The sequence below is a fragment of the Charadrius vociferus genome, unplaced genomic scaffold, assembly GCF_000708025.1.
Source record: "Charadrius vociferus isolate BGI_N301 unplaced genomic scaffold, ASM70802v2 scaffold486, whole genome shotgun sequence".
NCBI lineage: Eukaryota > Metazoa > Chordata > Aves > Charadriiformes > Charadriidae > Charadrius > Charadrius vociferus.
Window position 1 is genome coordinate 661,104 of NW_009648965.1, and position 17,415 is coordinate 678,518.

General features: G+C 35.7%; 1 protein-coding gene across 2 annotated transcripts in view; it reads right to left on the minus strand.

The window, feature by feature from the left end:
• Positions 1–17,415, minus strand: part of RBFOX1 (RNA binding protein, fox-1 homolog (C. elegans) 1) — a 281,886-nt gene that overhangs the window by 29,162 nt on the left and 235,309 nt on the right. Inside the window, exons 9-10 of one of the 2 annotated variants that reach the window (XM_009887683.1) lie at positions 10,718–10,757; positions 2,104–2,168 (exon numbers count right to left, since the gene is read on the minus strand). In XM_009887683.1, the coding sequence (XP_009885985.1) occupies positions 2,104–2,168; positions 10,718–10,757 (105 nt within the window). Of the gene's footprint in view, positions 1–2,103; positions 2,169–5,651; positions 5,695–10,717; positions 10,758–17,415 lie in introns of both variants that reach the window. The other variant, XM_009887682.1, reaches the window with a different exon arrangement.

The following is a 17,415-nucleotide window of genomic DNA, read 5'->3' on the forward strand; positions in this document are numbered from 1 at the left end:
TGGGGGAAGCAGATTGAAGATGAGGGTTAACCACATTTAAAAAGAGAAGTTAAATTAAAAAAAACCCAAAAGATATAAAATTCATTTAAGATATTTAAAATTATGCAAGCAAAGACAGGTTATTACAATTCTAATTATAGACAAAGTGTATCTGAAAATTAGAGGTTTTTTAAAAAAAAATAATTAAGGGTTGTAACAACTGCATTACTACTGATGCCATCTCAAGCTTCCTTTACAGCATTTAAGAACACTATCTTCTTAGACAAATCCTTGACTTTTTTTGTCAGCATAACTCTTAGTGATGTTGACTCTCTACCCATAGCAGAACATGCGACCAACTGATGGTTTATCTTACAGCATTTGATTTGTTTTATGAGAAGGTTCATTAATTCATAATTAAAGCATTTAAAAGTCATCTTGATAGTGTTCAGTTTCTCTAGGTAATGTATAGGTTTTCAGAAATTCATTTCTTTATGGGAATAAACAGCCTATAAAATGATCCAGGGACACCTGAATGATATCCGGCAAAAATGACTAACCACAGGAGGTTATTTATAATTTTGTCCTTTCGGTTTAGTAAGTTTTTAGAAGCAGGAATTGTTTTGTATTATAAGCTCACAGAAAAATACTAGAGCTGCGACATGCTAACACACCTTTGTGGAAATGAAATGAAACTACTGAGTAGCACTTCACCTTCGTAGGTTACCCTAAGTAGAAATAGTGCATCGCGAACATATCTAGTTGATATTACTGACCCAAAATTAATAGAAAGTAACTTGCTTACCTGTCTGACACAGCATGCCTCAGCCATACATGCAAATTATTTTATTCACATAACTTTAAAAAATACATCTTCATTACCCAGAATAAGCACTTGAAAGGCAAATATGCATGCATAGCATTGTAACATTCATACCATGGTACTTTGTTCTAAAAATACAGAATCCATGAACAGCACTTAAATCTAAGAAATAGTTCACTGAAATTTCTTAATCTACTGATTTCTTTAAGAAACAGAAACATTTAAAACTGTCTAATTTAGCATCTACAGAAATTTTTCAATACATATTCAAGATTTAAGAAATTATCTCCATGATTCCAAGGGAAAATTTTCTTATATCAGGAACTGAGAAGTGTGACCTTACTTCTCGCTGCTATCATGAAGCAAAATATATGCATGTATCTGTCTTTCCCAATGCACATCCTCCCTTTATGACTGCACACTCTTCAAGTACTTGAAAAATGTTAAAGACAGCATAGATTTTAAGGGTACCATTTATGAAGAAAACATAGGATATTCTTTCTTTTCATTACAAAATCATGTCCACACACTGCAAAGACTTAATTTTATGCAATTTGACAAAATCCTATCCCTACTGAAGTCAATAGCAATTTAGACATTGACTTCAAAGGGGTCCCAATTTTCATCTCACAAGAGGACAAGTTAATTCATGTGACATTGCTTTCAGTTTATAGAAGTTAAGTCTTTGCATGTTTCTCTTACACAGATTTTAGTTATCTGTTATTCCTGGTATTATTTCTATCAAAAGTAGTTTACATTTTGAGGATAAAAACACAGAGCAAAAGAAGAATAACTGTTTTTTTTTCTCAGTGTTTCAAAAAAAATCAAATGCCTGGAAAGAAAGCAAATGGAAAAAATATTGTTTTGCCTTGGATAGTTCAAGCTTAGAAACAATTCATTCTCAATTTCCACAGACTAAAACAATGTCAATGAGAATTGAGGGCACTCAATAGGTTCAGGTTCTAAATCAACTGAAATAATACTCCTAAGACGAATAATGATCTTTAGTAGCAGATCATCATGAAGCTGTACATATATTTATCTACATTGTTCAAGGGTCACAGGCATTAACTGGATGATCTACAGCTTGGGAATGTGCACATCTCACGCCTGATTCTCAATTAAGGCCTAAAATCTCTCAATTTATTGCTATTCATGGATTATAATAAAACAGTCTGCTTTAGATATCACAATTATCTGCAGAGCAACAAGACAGTTATGAGACTTCAACAAGGCAAATTGATAGAACCATCTTCAACTTCCACTGGTCAAATATTTATTAGCAGTAAATGAGGTCTTACCTGTCACTGTAGGCAGCTGCAGTGGCAGTGGCAGGCTGGGCATACCGGTAGGCAGCATAACCACCCTGAAACACAAACTCACGCTCTAACTGGATTGCTACAGCACCTTAAAAAACATTTTGCAAAATTTAGCAACACCTGAAAGAGTACTGTCATGCCGGAAGACCAGTTAAGGGGTTAAATGCATAGGAAATATTGCAGAGAATCGTTAAGCAAAACATAGCACCACAAACTTGTACTTGTTAAGATTTGTCCCAGAGATCAGGAGAAAGCAATGAACTATATTCATCAACATAGGGTTTTTTTACAAGACAATACTGTATTCTTCCACAAGTTTTCAAGTAGCAATTGTTCTTACGAATGAGGTGTATGTATATTAATAAAGCAATGCCAAACTTAAAAGAAAAACTCAGCTAATAATCAATTCGTTTTTGTACAAAATATGATTTATCATGTCTGGTTGATTAAGCCTATGAATTTGTGCACTCAGTTAACACTTAATGATACATACGCTTCCAATTTATACATAAAATTATAATGAAGAAGCAAAATTCTCTTCTTCCATGAATTAACATTCAGTAGTATGTAACAGTAATTGCAGCTGTTCAATTAAGCAAACAGGACAAACAAACACACATTTGAAAGGAATTGTGTGCAGTGATGCATTGATTATCAAACTGTGAAAACAGCAGAGCTTCCTGTTCAATGGACCACGGTGTTATATCAACCATTTCAAAATGATCTCAGCATGCCAATTAACAAACACAGGCCAGTCTCCACAGATAACACAAACACGATTTATGTCCCAATTAGAATTCACCACACCACAATCCTCTGGGACAGGGGACTTTTGAATTTCCTTTCCCACCTTCCCCCACCTTAACAAAGAGTTGAATAAGAAAGTATCACATCACTCAGCTTTGAATAAATTTCACTCTTTTGCTCACGTTTGCTTTAATGGATTGATCTTTTTCTTTGGGTTTTGTTTGTTTGTTTTTCTTTTTGGAAGGCTGCTTTCACACAAGATATTATGCTGAACATGAAGTATAGGCTATGATGTGTCAACCTTTACTGTAACAGTACTACATATTTACTACATGAACTTTCGCGGGGCATCTATTTTGATTTTACAAATAAAAGTTCACTCTTTTCAGAAAAGCAATTTCAACTACTTTTACAAGCTATTTCCCCTTCTACTGCTCAGCAGAATTGCTTTCATCCCTAACGTGTGTAAACCTTTGTTGGTTTGAAGATTTGCACCAGGTTGGTTTCAGGAATCAATCATTCAGCTGATAACGCCGCATCACCCTAAGAATAAACATATGTTTTACATATTCTGACAGCTCATTAGAAACTCCTGGCTTTCAATTGTCAACTTACTTGAAGAACATTCTTTCTGATTTTTGCAAGCGCTCACACAGAGAATAATACATTTACCTCCCCGCTCCTGGTCAGCTCCCTGCCAGCAGCAATTGTGTCACACAACCCCTGGGACAACACAGGGGGGCTCAAAGTACTCTGAATGCTTGCTCTTTGGCAGCAAGCTGCTTCTCTCTCCTAGCACAGAACCACTGAGACGAAATACTTTCTCATTTCAGATCATTTGATTTTTATAAACCAATAGAAGGCTATTACTGTCAAAAATGTATCCTAGGCACATATTGCGTGCAGGTATGTGCATACAGGCAGTCGGATGTCAAATAATGTCACCAAGTGCAAACTGAGCCAGTAAACAGCGAAGCTGAGAGATGATAATGCAAGCTGCACACTTGGTCTGGCTTCTGCCACAAGCAGAAAGGTGAGAGACTATACAAATTTATCTGTTCTCCCCTCCTGGTTTTGAGTGCTAAATATAGCAGCTTTTTTTTTTTCTTTTCTTTTTTTCCCTGAGTGCTGAGTGGGGGTAGAAATGGTAAAAATATAAAGAAGATATTAAACTTGTTGTCATGATCCAGTCCTGAAAACGCGTGGCAGACTGCCAGCCATTCTGCAGTATGGCATGAGTCTGTTCACCACACGTATGACTCCTTCGCCTGTCCTGTAGTCCGTTTCTAAAACGCCGTATTTAAACATGAGAGCCACTTCATTTCAATCCAACTATGCACATAATGACTCCCACCGCGGGACAGAATTAAGAATGGGCCACCGTGAAAAGTATCAATGTTTCACTGTGCTTAATCAGACAAAAATGAAACAGGTTGTTCTCATACCGGCTGGTCTTAAATCTGCGGATCGTAGGCTCTGTGAGGATTGTTTTTCTTTCCTTTATTTAACTATCACTGAAAGTTGGTCAGTCTGTGAAGACAGACCCTTTCTTGCTCCCTTAATACAAGAGTTACATTCCTTTTATGCTTACATTTTGATTTGCTTTCATCAATGAATCGCTGCTGAAAAATGAAGCTCAACTCTGAACTTTATTAAGATGCTTTGGGTTCAACAATCAGTATGACATTTGTGAGCATCCTGGAAAGACTGTGCCTAAAGCAACAAAAATAAAAAGAGGTCCAAGTTACTGAATTTGCCTGAATTCTTTGGAGAACTAAAATGCAGGATGCATTTGGTTATCAGAAAAATACTAATTCCCTACCAGCCCATGTCATGAATTCTTATTTTTAATATAAGCTATCATATAACTACACATAAAAACATCCTTAAGCAAATTATTTTTATGGGGTTTGTGTTCTGCAGTTTTGGTGCGGTACTGTTTTCTATTGTTTCACTGCAATTACTTCAGATGATTTATCATTGCAGCAACAAAAGACTTGAAGGTACACTTTATATTGGGAATCAGGATGAGAATCTGATTCAAACCCCTGAACCCTAAACTTCTGTGACAAGTTCTACTTTATAATTTTTCTCTAATTTTGAACTTGGCTGATATCTTAGATGAAGAATACACAAGTAATATTCACTACATATACATCTCTCGAGTAATATATTAAATATTTATCTTCATACATTAGAATATATTGCAAAATAAAATATTTAGAACAAAAATTATGTAGTAGTTAAATAATAATAGATAACAATTTTCAGTTCCTATGTTTTGGAAATGTTTCAAGAATGCTTTTTTCCCCCCTCACTCTGTACATTGAAACTGAAAGTACCTGACTGTTACACTGTAAATTTTTATTTTGAAAATTCATCTGAAATAATAAATTCAGCCAAAATAATGAAAAATACCTACTGCCTTATCTGTGCTTCCATATTTGCCACTTCCAAAACAATGATAACACAATGCTACAGCAGCTTACGTTGTCTTAAAAAATTAAGTACAGAGTCAATACATTCGCAGTGTAAATATAGAGATATATCTCACTGGCATAAAATACTGAACAGGACGCACAACAGTGACTACTGTATTTCATGGGATATGAAGAATATCTGTGATTTTGTGATAGAGTATGGAAAATAAAATGCAACTGGTAGGCTATTCTTATGATTTATACACAGAGAATCTGTTTTCTCACGTAATTACTTATTAGTATGATTTTACAAGAGTCTACATTCAGCATAATGAGTTTTTTCCATCAGACAATATGTCATACCTGTGGTAACTTATTGCCATACACAGGCTCTTGCAATACTGCTCTATAAAGAAACAGAAATGTAATGATTTGAATGAGTCAGGAAAGAAGGATGGAAAGAAAGATGTAAGGAAGGAATTTAGACCAATTCCCCAAAGCCACACATTACAATTTTCCTTTCAATGTTTTATACATCTCTGTGGCTCAGGCAAATTGAAAAAGAGCAGCGGGATCCATCACAGATCAGTGGCCCATTGTTATAGACAAATCTTAATCTTTAATTTTAGAAAGAAATCACAGAATTTTTAGATAAGATACGATTAAATGGAAATGAACAGAAAATCAAATGCGTTTGAATTTTTAAATGAACTCTGTATATCTGTAGTAAGAATTTCCACGAAAATGAGTTGTACAAACACACATCTATAGAGTACAAACCCACATATGTTCACCTCCTCCTAAAATACCTAAGTTACTTTTTTGTCTTAATCTCAGATGTACTGACAGTGATTATTGTATATACAGAGAAACTAAACAATCGCTTTTTTTCGTTATTTTCCCTATTAATAACATATTTCATATTCTATGTAAATATTGAGAATTATTTTTCCTCCATTTTTACTTCCTATGCTTCCTTTCACTCCAGGATCTCAAAGTATTCTGTGAACATAAATTAATCAAGGCTCAAAAACTTTTCTAGTGTTGAGAATTATACCTACCTTAGTGGCTACAAATAGAGGAATGGGATTAAAAATACCTGAATTATACCCGGCCCTGCAGAATATAGAAAGTAGAAGTAGTCATTTACTCTTCCTCCACTTATATGAGTTTTAAACAGTATTTGTGCTGCTCACGGAGTAAAACTTTGACTAGGAGAATTAAAAATAAAATACCCAACACCTCTTCATGCTGGCTCAACTTCTGGAACAGGCCCATGTAAAAGGTTCGTGTTATTTCTGTGTTGTGTTCTCAGAGGTAGCTGTTACCCCAGAGAAGCTCTTGCTAATATATCCAACCTGACACCACCTGTATTAATTCCTACAAAACAATCACAAAGACTGATCTAACATTTTTTGAATGCACCATTTATATCACAAATAAAGATCAGAGAGGTGAAAAGACATTTAATCACTACATCTCAAAACTTTTAAAAAGGTATCGTGGAGTGTTCCAGCACATAGACCACTAGGAAGAACAACCCACTGCTCCCTGGAGATTCGTTTTCCCTTGGAAAAAGTCATTTCTCCACTTCTCATTCTGTTCCTGTGAATCACAGGAAATGGCACATCCTTCCATTTACAAAACACAAAAATCTTTGGTACTTAAAAGAAAGACTTCAGTGCTAATTGCATGTCCTTGCTTTTCACATTAGAACAGCGCCTTCCAGGGTATCTGATTGCATCGATGGACTTCTACCTATTATCAAGGGAATGCTGCTTAGATAATTATACCTGCTTTTTCCTTGGGAAGTAAATACACGCTCCATCCTCAATACCATCCTACCTTTGAGCTAAAGGTAATGGAGGTAGCTATTGATAATCTTGTTCCATACCCCTGATCACAAAAGCATTCTTATTCTTGATTGGTAGCTTGAAAAAAAAATCTTAAACCTACGTACTTATATGTTGTTGTGGACTCTCACCAGTTGCAGTATCACAGGTCCAGAATCCTGAGAATGGGTTAGAAAGTCTTGCTGTGAACAATAAGACTGACCAATCTACATGGTTAAACCATATTCCCAAGGGCCTTCTGAACCTGCTGATGGCAGAGTTTGAAAGTTTCTCATATTTCTTAGCCTTCCCACATTTTAGGTGTGAACTGAAGACCGACATGTTCTGAAAACATTGTTTATGATGATGGTAAAAAGTAACAGATTTAAGATAAAGCAGAGCAATAGTCAAGAGCTATTATTCTACCTGCATACTTCTGTGTCTGTTACTATTTTTGCTTCATTTTGTGGAGTGTATTTTCTTATTTTCACAGGTGTCAATCTTCATCTAGGAACTTCTAGATTTGCTGGCAGGCAACCTTAATTCTCTTTTAATGACTTTTTCTCTTAGTGAATCAATACTTAATTTTAAAAGGTCTTCCTTACTTCCTAATCATCTCCTTTATTTTTCCTACTCAAAGGCACATTTAAAAAGGAATTCAATAGCTTAGCTATTTCAGAAGCATTATTAAATTCCATATAGAATTATATGAAATATAGAATATATTACATTACATCTGGAATCATGGCTGTTGATTTTTCATTTTAGACTGTACTTTCCACCTATTTTTATATTCCTATTCTCTTCTATTCCTCTGATTAGTATTAAGCAACTCTGGCTATTTGCTGTTCTTGGTTCACTCTGCAGTTTTCACCCAACCAGTATCTTTCTGTGTCTTCCCTCCTTCCCTTCCACAAAATCTAGCCATCTACATTGATAGCTAGTCATGGAAAGACTAGCATGGTACATATTCCTGTTGATAATCTATGTAATCATATCAGAATAAAACCCACTCTGATATACTTGTTAATGCATATTTTTGGTCTGGCTTTTCAGTTCCTTTGGTTTTGCCTTATGTGGTATTTTTAAGGTTCCCTTCTCACCAATCTACTATTAAAACCTATATTGTTTAATTTTTTTTCTCCTTTTTTTTTTTTTCACAAAGCATTTGTTCTTTCACAAAGCTTCAGCTCTGCACTTAAAACGAAAGCCTAAGTAGAACTATGTCATAATCAATTGGGATTTAATAAATAACTTGGTCCACCGCAAACTAATACACTAAGAACTAATGCACTGTGAATTGTAAGGTTTCTTTTGATTTCACAGAATTCACAGAATTGTTAGGGTTGGAAGGGACCTCTGGAGATCATCTAGTCCAACCCTCCTGCCAGAGCAGGGTCACCTACAGCACGTTACACAGGACAGCGTCCAGGCGGGTTTTGAATGTCTCCAGAGTGGGAGACTCCACCACCACTCTGGGCAGCCTGTGCCAGTGAATATTATGCCAGATTTATGCCAGTTCTCTCTATCTCTCTATCTCTCTCTCCGTCCCCTTGCATATAAATGTTTTATATGCAAGAAAGAACAAATGTGAAGAAAAATGAATAATAAAATAAGAAGCTTTGTACATGATAAAAAAAATTAAAAAATCAAATGAAGTTCCAGAAGAGTGTTTGAATTCTGTCAACTGCTGTAAAGGTAAACATTCTGCTGCATTAAGGGAACTAAGAAATGCAATCAGAAATACAAGGCTGCAACTGAGTGAAAACCAATGCACCAGTATAGTTATTCCACTTCCTAATGCACATGACTATTCCAAACAACAAAACTAAGGCTATACTAGAAATCAGTAATTTCTTCGTATCTTGCTCACTGAAATCAGTTCCCGATTGGGAACAAAATGTTCAAGTCTGCGAGAGGGTGTAAGGCCACCTAAAAATAATATTGTCAATCACCAAAGGAGATATTCCTGTTTTTCAGCAGCAGTGGGTTCCAAAATTACGAACTGTTACATTAACATTTAGTTCGCACCTCTACTATCACATTAAGCAATCCTGAGAAAGATATTTTGTTGCCTATCAAATTTTCAGGTTGGTAAACTGCGCAAAATGGATGTCATGTTCTTTTGACAGTTTGAAGAAATATGAAAATTGGAACCCACACTTGAAGAAATTCCACGCTGTACCATCTATCCTGTATAGCTCAAAAATTCAGCAGCAATGTGTTTAGGTGAGATTAGAGCAGCATACTACACTTGAGTAAGCCTTTGGGTGATTCTCATGTGTTGTAAACAATATGTTACTGATAACATCACTAAGTACATAAGTACATAGGGAGAGAATTTTAACCCATGCTAATTTATTTTAAATTTTTTATTTTTAATCTACACAAATTAATTTTCAGATAAGTATCAGCTTCTTTCTATCTCCATCTGGAAAACAAAACCTACTTCATCCATAAATTCAAATTATTTTCCTTCTTTATATAAAACTTATTTTTAAAAAAATCTGTTCCCTTGGACATAGTTCTAAAAGATTGCTGATAATGAATACAAGGAATGTTTTCTAGCACTACCTATTGAATTTTTAATACTCATACCAATTTCAACTCATCCATCTTTTTGTATCTCAAAAGAGACAGTACAACAGACGTACAAGTAGGCTAGAGAAAGTTGTCTAGTGAAATAGAGAAGATACCTGTAAATTAGGACCAGATTGCTTTATCAAAATGTGAAAGATTACTGGAATATCAGTAAAATATTTTACATCTACACATAGGGTATAAGAAGTAACTATTTCAGAAGAGTGAAATTCAGCCTCAACCACCCAAAACTTCTTGCATACTTAGACGTAAGTAGCCTCTTCGTATACATTCAAGGTAAAAACTTCAGTATTGGCAAGAAACTTAAAAAAATATTATTTGAAAGGAAATTGGTGACCAGTGAGGTGAAGTAGGTAATGATGGATCCAGGGCTATAAATTCTTACTAACAAATATAACCACTTCTTATATCATAAGCAGTCTCTGCTCATTTCATTTAAATTGAAATAAGTGGATTTTAAAAGAGCAGATAGAAGTCTACTCAGATTACAGACAATAGATAGCCATATCTTAAACTTACAATGTAATGAAGCTCTCCTATCACCGTGGCACTTACGTGTACCCAATGTTGCCTGAATTTGGGAAATCTGTATCTCTCCATAAAGTATTTTCCTACTTCTGGTATTAGTAATACTAAGCTTGTCTTGATTTTTTCAAAACAAGCTTTTGGGGATTGAAGAAGAATGTTCTTGCTTTCTTTTTATTTTTTCTTTGAACTTCAATTTTGAAGGGAGACACCCCTCCACATATGCATAGACATTTTTCACATCTTTTTGCATTCATTCAGCATTTGCTTGAAGAGTTAATTCAGCTCCACTGAACAATGATAGATGTAATGAACAGAAAGGTCTTCCAATGTGAGAGATATTCTTCTCAATTCTTTCTGACAGGCAAGGGATGGTAAATAGACAAAACAGAGTCAAGCTAGGCAGCAAACTTGTAAAAAGAATGACTCTGGTAATGTACAAGGACAGCATGCACATCAATGAATACTTACATAAATGTCTGCACCATAAAATCCATCCTGGTATACAACACTGCAAGGATGCACACACAAAGAAAAACATCCATATTAGTGCATTTCCACATGCAAATGCCACCAACCCCTGCACAGCGGAGGTTAGTCTCGTCACAAGAACAGAGGGAGGGGGGAAGGAAGGCACTCTTCACATTGGTTAAGGAGGTTGGTAGTAATTATCAGAAGTGAAACTATACTGAATCCAACATCTTATAAAGGATACCAAATGCTTAGTCAAAGAGAGGCAAAGCATGGCAAGACTGGAAAATACTTCCAATAAGGTTTGGGGAGTTTTTTTCTTATTTTTTTGAGAAATCACATATTGGCTGCATTTTTTCTATAAAAAAATAATCAGTGGGCCAATCCTACAATCAGTTTAAATACATTAACAAAATGCTATCTCTTGGACTACTACTTTCTTGTCCTGCAATTATGTCAACCCTCTGAAACAAAGCAGTAGTTGCATTACTTAGATGGAAAACAAAACACATCTTAAGTTTATATGGTGCGAGGAACGTGTGAAATAATTACCCTGGTGGTATTCTACCCATTGAGTCAAATCTCAATATCTCAATGTATGCAGAGATGAGGGTATTCATATGTACTGCATTCTTGGCTTGATACACTTTTCCGCTAGCAACAACAGGTCTGTTAAGAATGTCATGATGGTATTCTTATAAAAAAAAAAAATAGTATTAACCTTCCTCACTTTATTATTTTACAGCTTTGGCTAACATGCCAATGGTTCTGAGCTCCCCTGCAGTTTTGGCTGGATACATTACTACTTCTTATCTGAAAAAATGTAGTATTGTTATATCGCTGTTAACAATTTACCCAGAGACTGCTGCATTTCAGCTAAGATAAATCATGAGTGTAAATAGTTTCAATTTTAGATTCTAAACCCTTCAGGATAAATGACACAGTATGACAAAGATGGTTTAAAAGATTACACTAAACAAAACTGGAACTACACAACAGTGGCCTACCAATTACACACATTACGTAAGTCCTGCAGTTTTACATCCATTTGGCAGTTCTGCAACTTAAAATGGGTATTTCCAATATCAGAATCAACACAAGCTGTTTCAAGAGCTAAATATGAGAGCACACAATAGGGGTTTTGCAACAATATTTTCAGTTTAGAAATACTATTATCTGAGAATAATAGCTATTACGAAGTTGCTAGCCTAAGCTGTTTCACAATTCCAACAAGAATTTTCATGTCAGAAATATAACTGATCTATTGAGGTCAATGACCAAAACCCACAGGGCTGAGCTGGTATGCGTTTAAGTCAGAATCACTTGAGAAAATCATAAATATGCATACATGCACACAAACCACATTGATAAAACCACTCTGATGATAAAAGTTTGCTATAGAATAATAATGTGTGAAAACTCGGCTCCACTTAAATCAGAGTGTCTGCCATTTGCTTCAGCAAGGTCAGACCTTTACTCGTGTATTTTTCTATTTATTATGTCTGCAGAGCAAAATATGCCAAGCTTGGTCTACATCAGTAGCTTTCAGAGCGCTTGCTATTTACATTGTAGTGTACCTTCGGTTTCGTTTTGATATTCTGATTATTTTAAAACATTACATGTTTTTCCTCTACCTGTTTGCATGTAAGAAATAAAACACTCGACAGTGAAGTAGAAGTACACAATAGGGAACAACAGGGAAGGAGTTTTATGAGATGATATACAAACGATAGAGTTTGCTGAAGGTGGAGACCCCACAACCCTCAGTTCCTCACACCCCTGTGCCACTTGTGTTGGGAGGAGGTGGAGGAGTTGGGAATGAAGGAGTGAAGTTGAGCCTAGGAAGAAGGGGCAGGGAGGGGGGCAAGGCATTTTAGGTTCTGTCTTTGTTTCTAACCATCCAACTGCATTTTAATAGGCAATAGATTAAATTAATTTTCAAGTCAAGTCTGTTTTGCCCGTGATGGCAACTGATAAGCAATCTCCCTGTCTTTATCTCAACCCAAGAGCTTTTCCATCTTACTTTCTTCCCCTATACTCTTAAGGAGGAGAATGAGACCGCAGCTGGGTGAGGGTCCAGCAGCCAGGCAAGGTCAACCCACCACAGTACACTAAAACCTACTACATTCTATTGTTATTAAACATTACTATTCAGCAAACAATGCTTTTGAGAGAATGCGCGCTAGAAAGGGGGCCTTTTTTCTTCCTTCTCTTGCTGATCTGTGGATAGCCAGTGAAGATGTCACAACATGAATAAGGGCTGCTATATTTTGAATTCCCAAGTGCACTGGTTGCAATCATGGACAGGTTACTTCATTCACCTATGCCTTCCTTTTACATATAATGCTCAGTCGTGTACAGACAGAAACTTATTTTTAATTCTAAATATGCAGCTGCTTGATAAATATGATACCAAAGGAAGCACCCAACACTCAAATGAGACATGAATGCATGACTGTCAATAAACATCGTTAGTATTAAGAAGTGACAGAATCAGACAAATGACTATAACACTCCCAAGCTGGACATGCACTATTGAAAGATATCAGCTGATTTTTATCTTATTTCCTCCATACGGTCTTGTAGTATGAAAGTGATGTTAAATATAAAACCTTCTGCTTCTTTTGAAGTTTGAAGAAAAGAGATTCTTCACACTTTCATAGATTTTTCAGAGAATATTTTCTCTATTCACTGTCCTTGTTACTCTTGACTCCTGTCAATGAATCTTACCAGTGGAGTCAAATGTATTTTCTAACAGCACCCTTCATCAGAAGTGTAAACCACCAAGAGCTATGTTTTGCTCTTGTGCTTTTCCTTCCTTCAGTATATAATTTTCCAAAGGGTAATTTGCTTGGCTTATCACCCCCTTTTCTCTCTCTGAAGCTGTAGGCAGAAAACAGATGATAAGTCTCAAGCATGGGAAGAGACTGAATGCATCACACAGGGACCAGTCTCACCACAGCTCCTTTTACACATTATATTCAAAAAATCATCTTGACAGACAGATAAATCTTGACTTCCTTTTCAACCAACACAGGGTCTGGAAATAGCCACGTTACTGACATCTGAATTACTTCACCCAGGAATGGATGACATGTTAATGCACTACCTGGAGGCATTAAAATAAGAACAACAAATTTGGGGGATTTATTCAGTTGTATTTTACGATCTTATTCTGCTAAGGAAAACTCAGAGATGAGCAAAATCTTGATTTACTAAGAAAATGTTCATCTAAATAACATCACATGTGGCAATCATTTCCTGAAATTATTTTTCTATAGATATGAAACTGTTTTCTCACCAACAATTATACTTCTGCTTTGCATGGTTTTAGCTGCTTTATTTTAGTCTTTGTGTCTTATAATCATTTTCTGTAACTGTATTATGATAAACCCTTTACTAGTTTAGATTCCACCTTTATAATATCCTGGGAGGACTACATCCGTCTTCATTATCATTTTTCTATCCTCATCTTTCAAAAGGATTAGGTTGAATAATCTATCAATGACATAAGAAGATAGTTCTTGACTGCACAAACCTTAGTTCAGTAACTTCATAGCAGCTGAGTATATATGGCCCTCAGCCATACACACAATCTGCACAAGTTAACATAAATAACTTAAGGCAGATTAAGTGCATGGAGTGATTGATTCAGCATAACAAACAGGCATTACAATCATGATTTCATTCATTGCAGTAGGAATCATGGTTATAGTTTGCTATTTCGCCTCCATCACAACTAAGAGAAAGCACCTGAGAAACAAAAGTTTCCTGATTGCTGGTAGGGTTGCCTTCACTGTCCTACATGTTTTCCTGGTTTTGGTCTTGGAAATCACCTTTTATATGAAACCTTTTAGGTGAAGCCTTCATGAAACAAGTAGTAGAAGAGACGGAACTACAACCTTATTCAAAACAAACCAAAGAAAAGACTGAGAATTAAAATAACACCTTTCAAAACTCCAATAACACAACTTTCACTGTTGTAAACATAGAACTGAAACTCTTGTATGAGGCTGCTTCAACTTTTAAGAATGTTCTCTAATTCCAGGTTCCTGTCTTCCCAGTTTCAACATGTGCTACCATGAACAAGTTACATTATCTGGTTTGGAAAATTAATTGAGGGCACTTCTGCAGAGATCAAAGCTGGAAAACATAAATCCCTACGCGCTGGGAGAACACATTTTTTTTGTTTTAACAATTGCACATATATGCAAAGCACAGAGTCCAAAGTAAGAGGAAGTTTCCGTGAGACCAAAGAAACATATTGGAAAAAGCCATAACCACTGCAGTAGACGTAGTAGCTTATAATAATTATCCTTCTTTCTTAAACTCAGAATAAGGTGTTGGAAAATAAAGCTTCTTTTCATTTTGAATCAGTTAGAAGGTAGCACTTCAAAACAATTCTTTTTACATCAGGGAACAGTTTCTGAATAGTCTATTACTTCTCCTCCACCCTACCCAACTTCACAATTTTATTTAGGGTTGGTTTTTTTATTATTCTTCTTTTCAAATAGCAAAAAGCATCCTAGAAAGATGCAGGTAAAGCCAAAAAAGACTTTTATTTTTGTATTTATGCCTTTTTTTTTATCATTTAAAAATTGTTCTGCACAAAACACTAATACCCAGAGAGAAGCCTGCAAGACAGGTCAAAGAAGCAGCGAGCTCAAATCCTCCCACATTGGAGCTGCCCCAAGAAAGAAGGTATGAAAGGAATTTAGTCAGCTTAAAATAGTAACTGCTTGTCTCCTCAACCAAGTCGCTGATCTTGCTGTGAAGTTCCTGCAGAGCCCCCTGAGATAAGTGGGCTATAGCTCTTAGCTCCACAGCTACATCCTCCTGTACTGACAGGCTCTGATGTCCGTGCCCTCTCATGCCATCCACAACACAACCATCTCTTGCTTCTCCTCCTCCTGCAGCATAGTGCTGAAGCTAAGCTCTCCATGCAATGTAGATCTCCAAACTCTTTAAATTTCAGCATTCAGTTTTCTCACACAAATGAAGCTTTACTCCCTCATTTCAGTTTCAGTAGGTTTTTATGGTACATAAATGAATTGTACACACCAAGTTATGAGTAAGCTGCACATTGTAGGTATTCAAGGCATTAGAAATGATTCCACAGATGCTAAAATTGAAGCATTTTCCATGAACTAATAAATAAGACGCTATTTCAAGGAATTACTGAAATGCTTCACTTGCAAGTAAAGGATTCATTAATTATTATGTAGTACTACAGATCTCACGAACACTGATTTCATTTTTAAATGACACACTTTAAAGCATGTGTACTGTTTTGACTTATAAGAAAACAATGGCCTTAAACACAGCTATAATCAACAATTTTCCTCAGATGGAGTGAAGCATGCCATGTTTGCTGTTTCCCAGTAACTCTGAGGCACAGTAGGTAAGAGCTTTCTGTATGAATCACACTAACTTCATATAATCATAGAATCGTTATGGCTGGGAAAGACCTTTAAGATCATCAAGTCCAACCATTATCTAACTCAACCAGGGCCAATTCTAAACCATGTCCTTGAGTACCATATCTAGACAGCTTTTAAATACATCCGAGGATGGCGATTCAACCCCTTCCCTGGGCAGCCTGTTCCAGTCTTTGATAACCCTTTCAGTGTAGAAGTTTTGCCTAATATCTAACCTAAACCTTCCCTGGCACAACCTGATGCCATTTCCTCTTGTCCTATTAGTTGTAACTTGTGAGAAGAGACCACCTCCATAAAGCCTACTTTCAGGTAGCTGTAGAGAGCAATAAGGTCTCCCATCAGCCGCCTTTTCTTCAGACTAAACAACCTCAAGTCCCTCAGTCACTCCTTGTTTTACCTAATGACCACAAAGTTTTCTAGATTTCTTTACAACCCGGCACTCATCGCCATTTCTTAACTTTGTTGATAAACAGTTTCTAAGAAAAGGTCCCAGTCAGTATCCAACAGGACACCCATGAACAAGAACAACTACAGAGTCAAAGGAGATGGAATACAAAGAAAGCTTTTGTTACAGAGCAGGGAATCCTGAGTCAGTGCTGCCAAGATAAACATGTCAGCATGTCACACTAGTCTAGGAAACACATGTTCCTAGCTTTACGGTTGATTTCCAAATTTAAATCAAAATGATTCAGCTTCAGTTCCAAAACTTTGTAATATATACAAGTAAGCGTGAAAAAAACTATTTCAGATCAAGTATTATATTTTATTTCAGTAATAAGCTTTCTAAGGTTAATGAAATATAAGAAAATGAAAAAGTTCATTTCAAACTTCAGCTTTCTATTTTACACTTACATGTGACTTCTTCAAAAAGAAAAGCAGTATTTTTCTAACTAAACATTGCTAGAATTTAATGTAAACTTATAATTCAGATTATATCTGTCAGTATACAAAATCAATGTCTTTTTTTTTTTTAAATGATCGAAAATATTTTATTTTGAAACTGTTTCCTTGGCTTTAAGGCTGGGCTCCTTCCTTGAGTGAAAAAAAGGGAAATTGCTACTAAATGAATTGCAAAATAACATTCAAAGCTTCTTCCATTTTTCTTATCAACAAATGATATTCCAAGTTGTTTGCTTCCTTCTGTAAGTTGATTCATTCTCTGTGATCTCTTTATTGTCTCTGTAATTTTCCTTGACTCCTACTCCCATTGTGACTGAAAATCGCATTTTTATAATTTACTTTCATTGATTAAGGATTTTT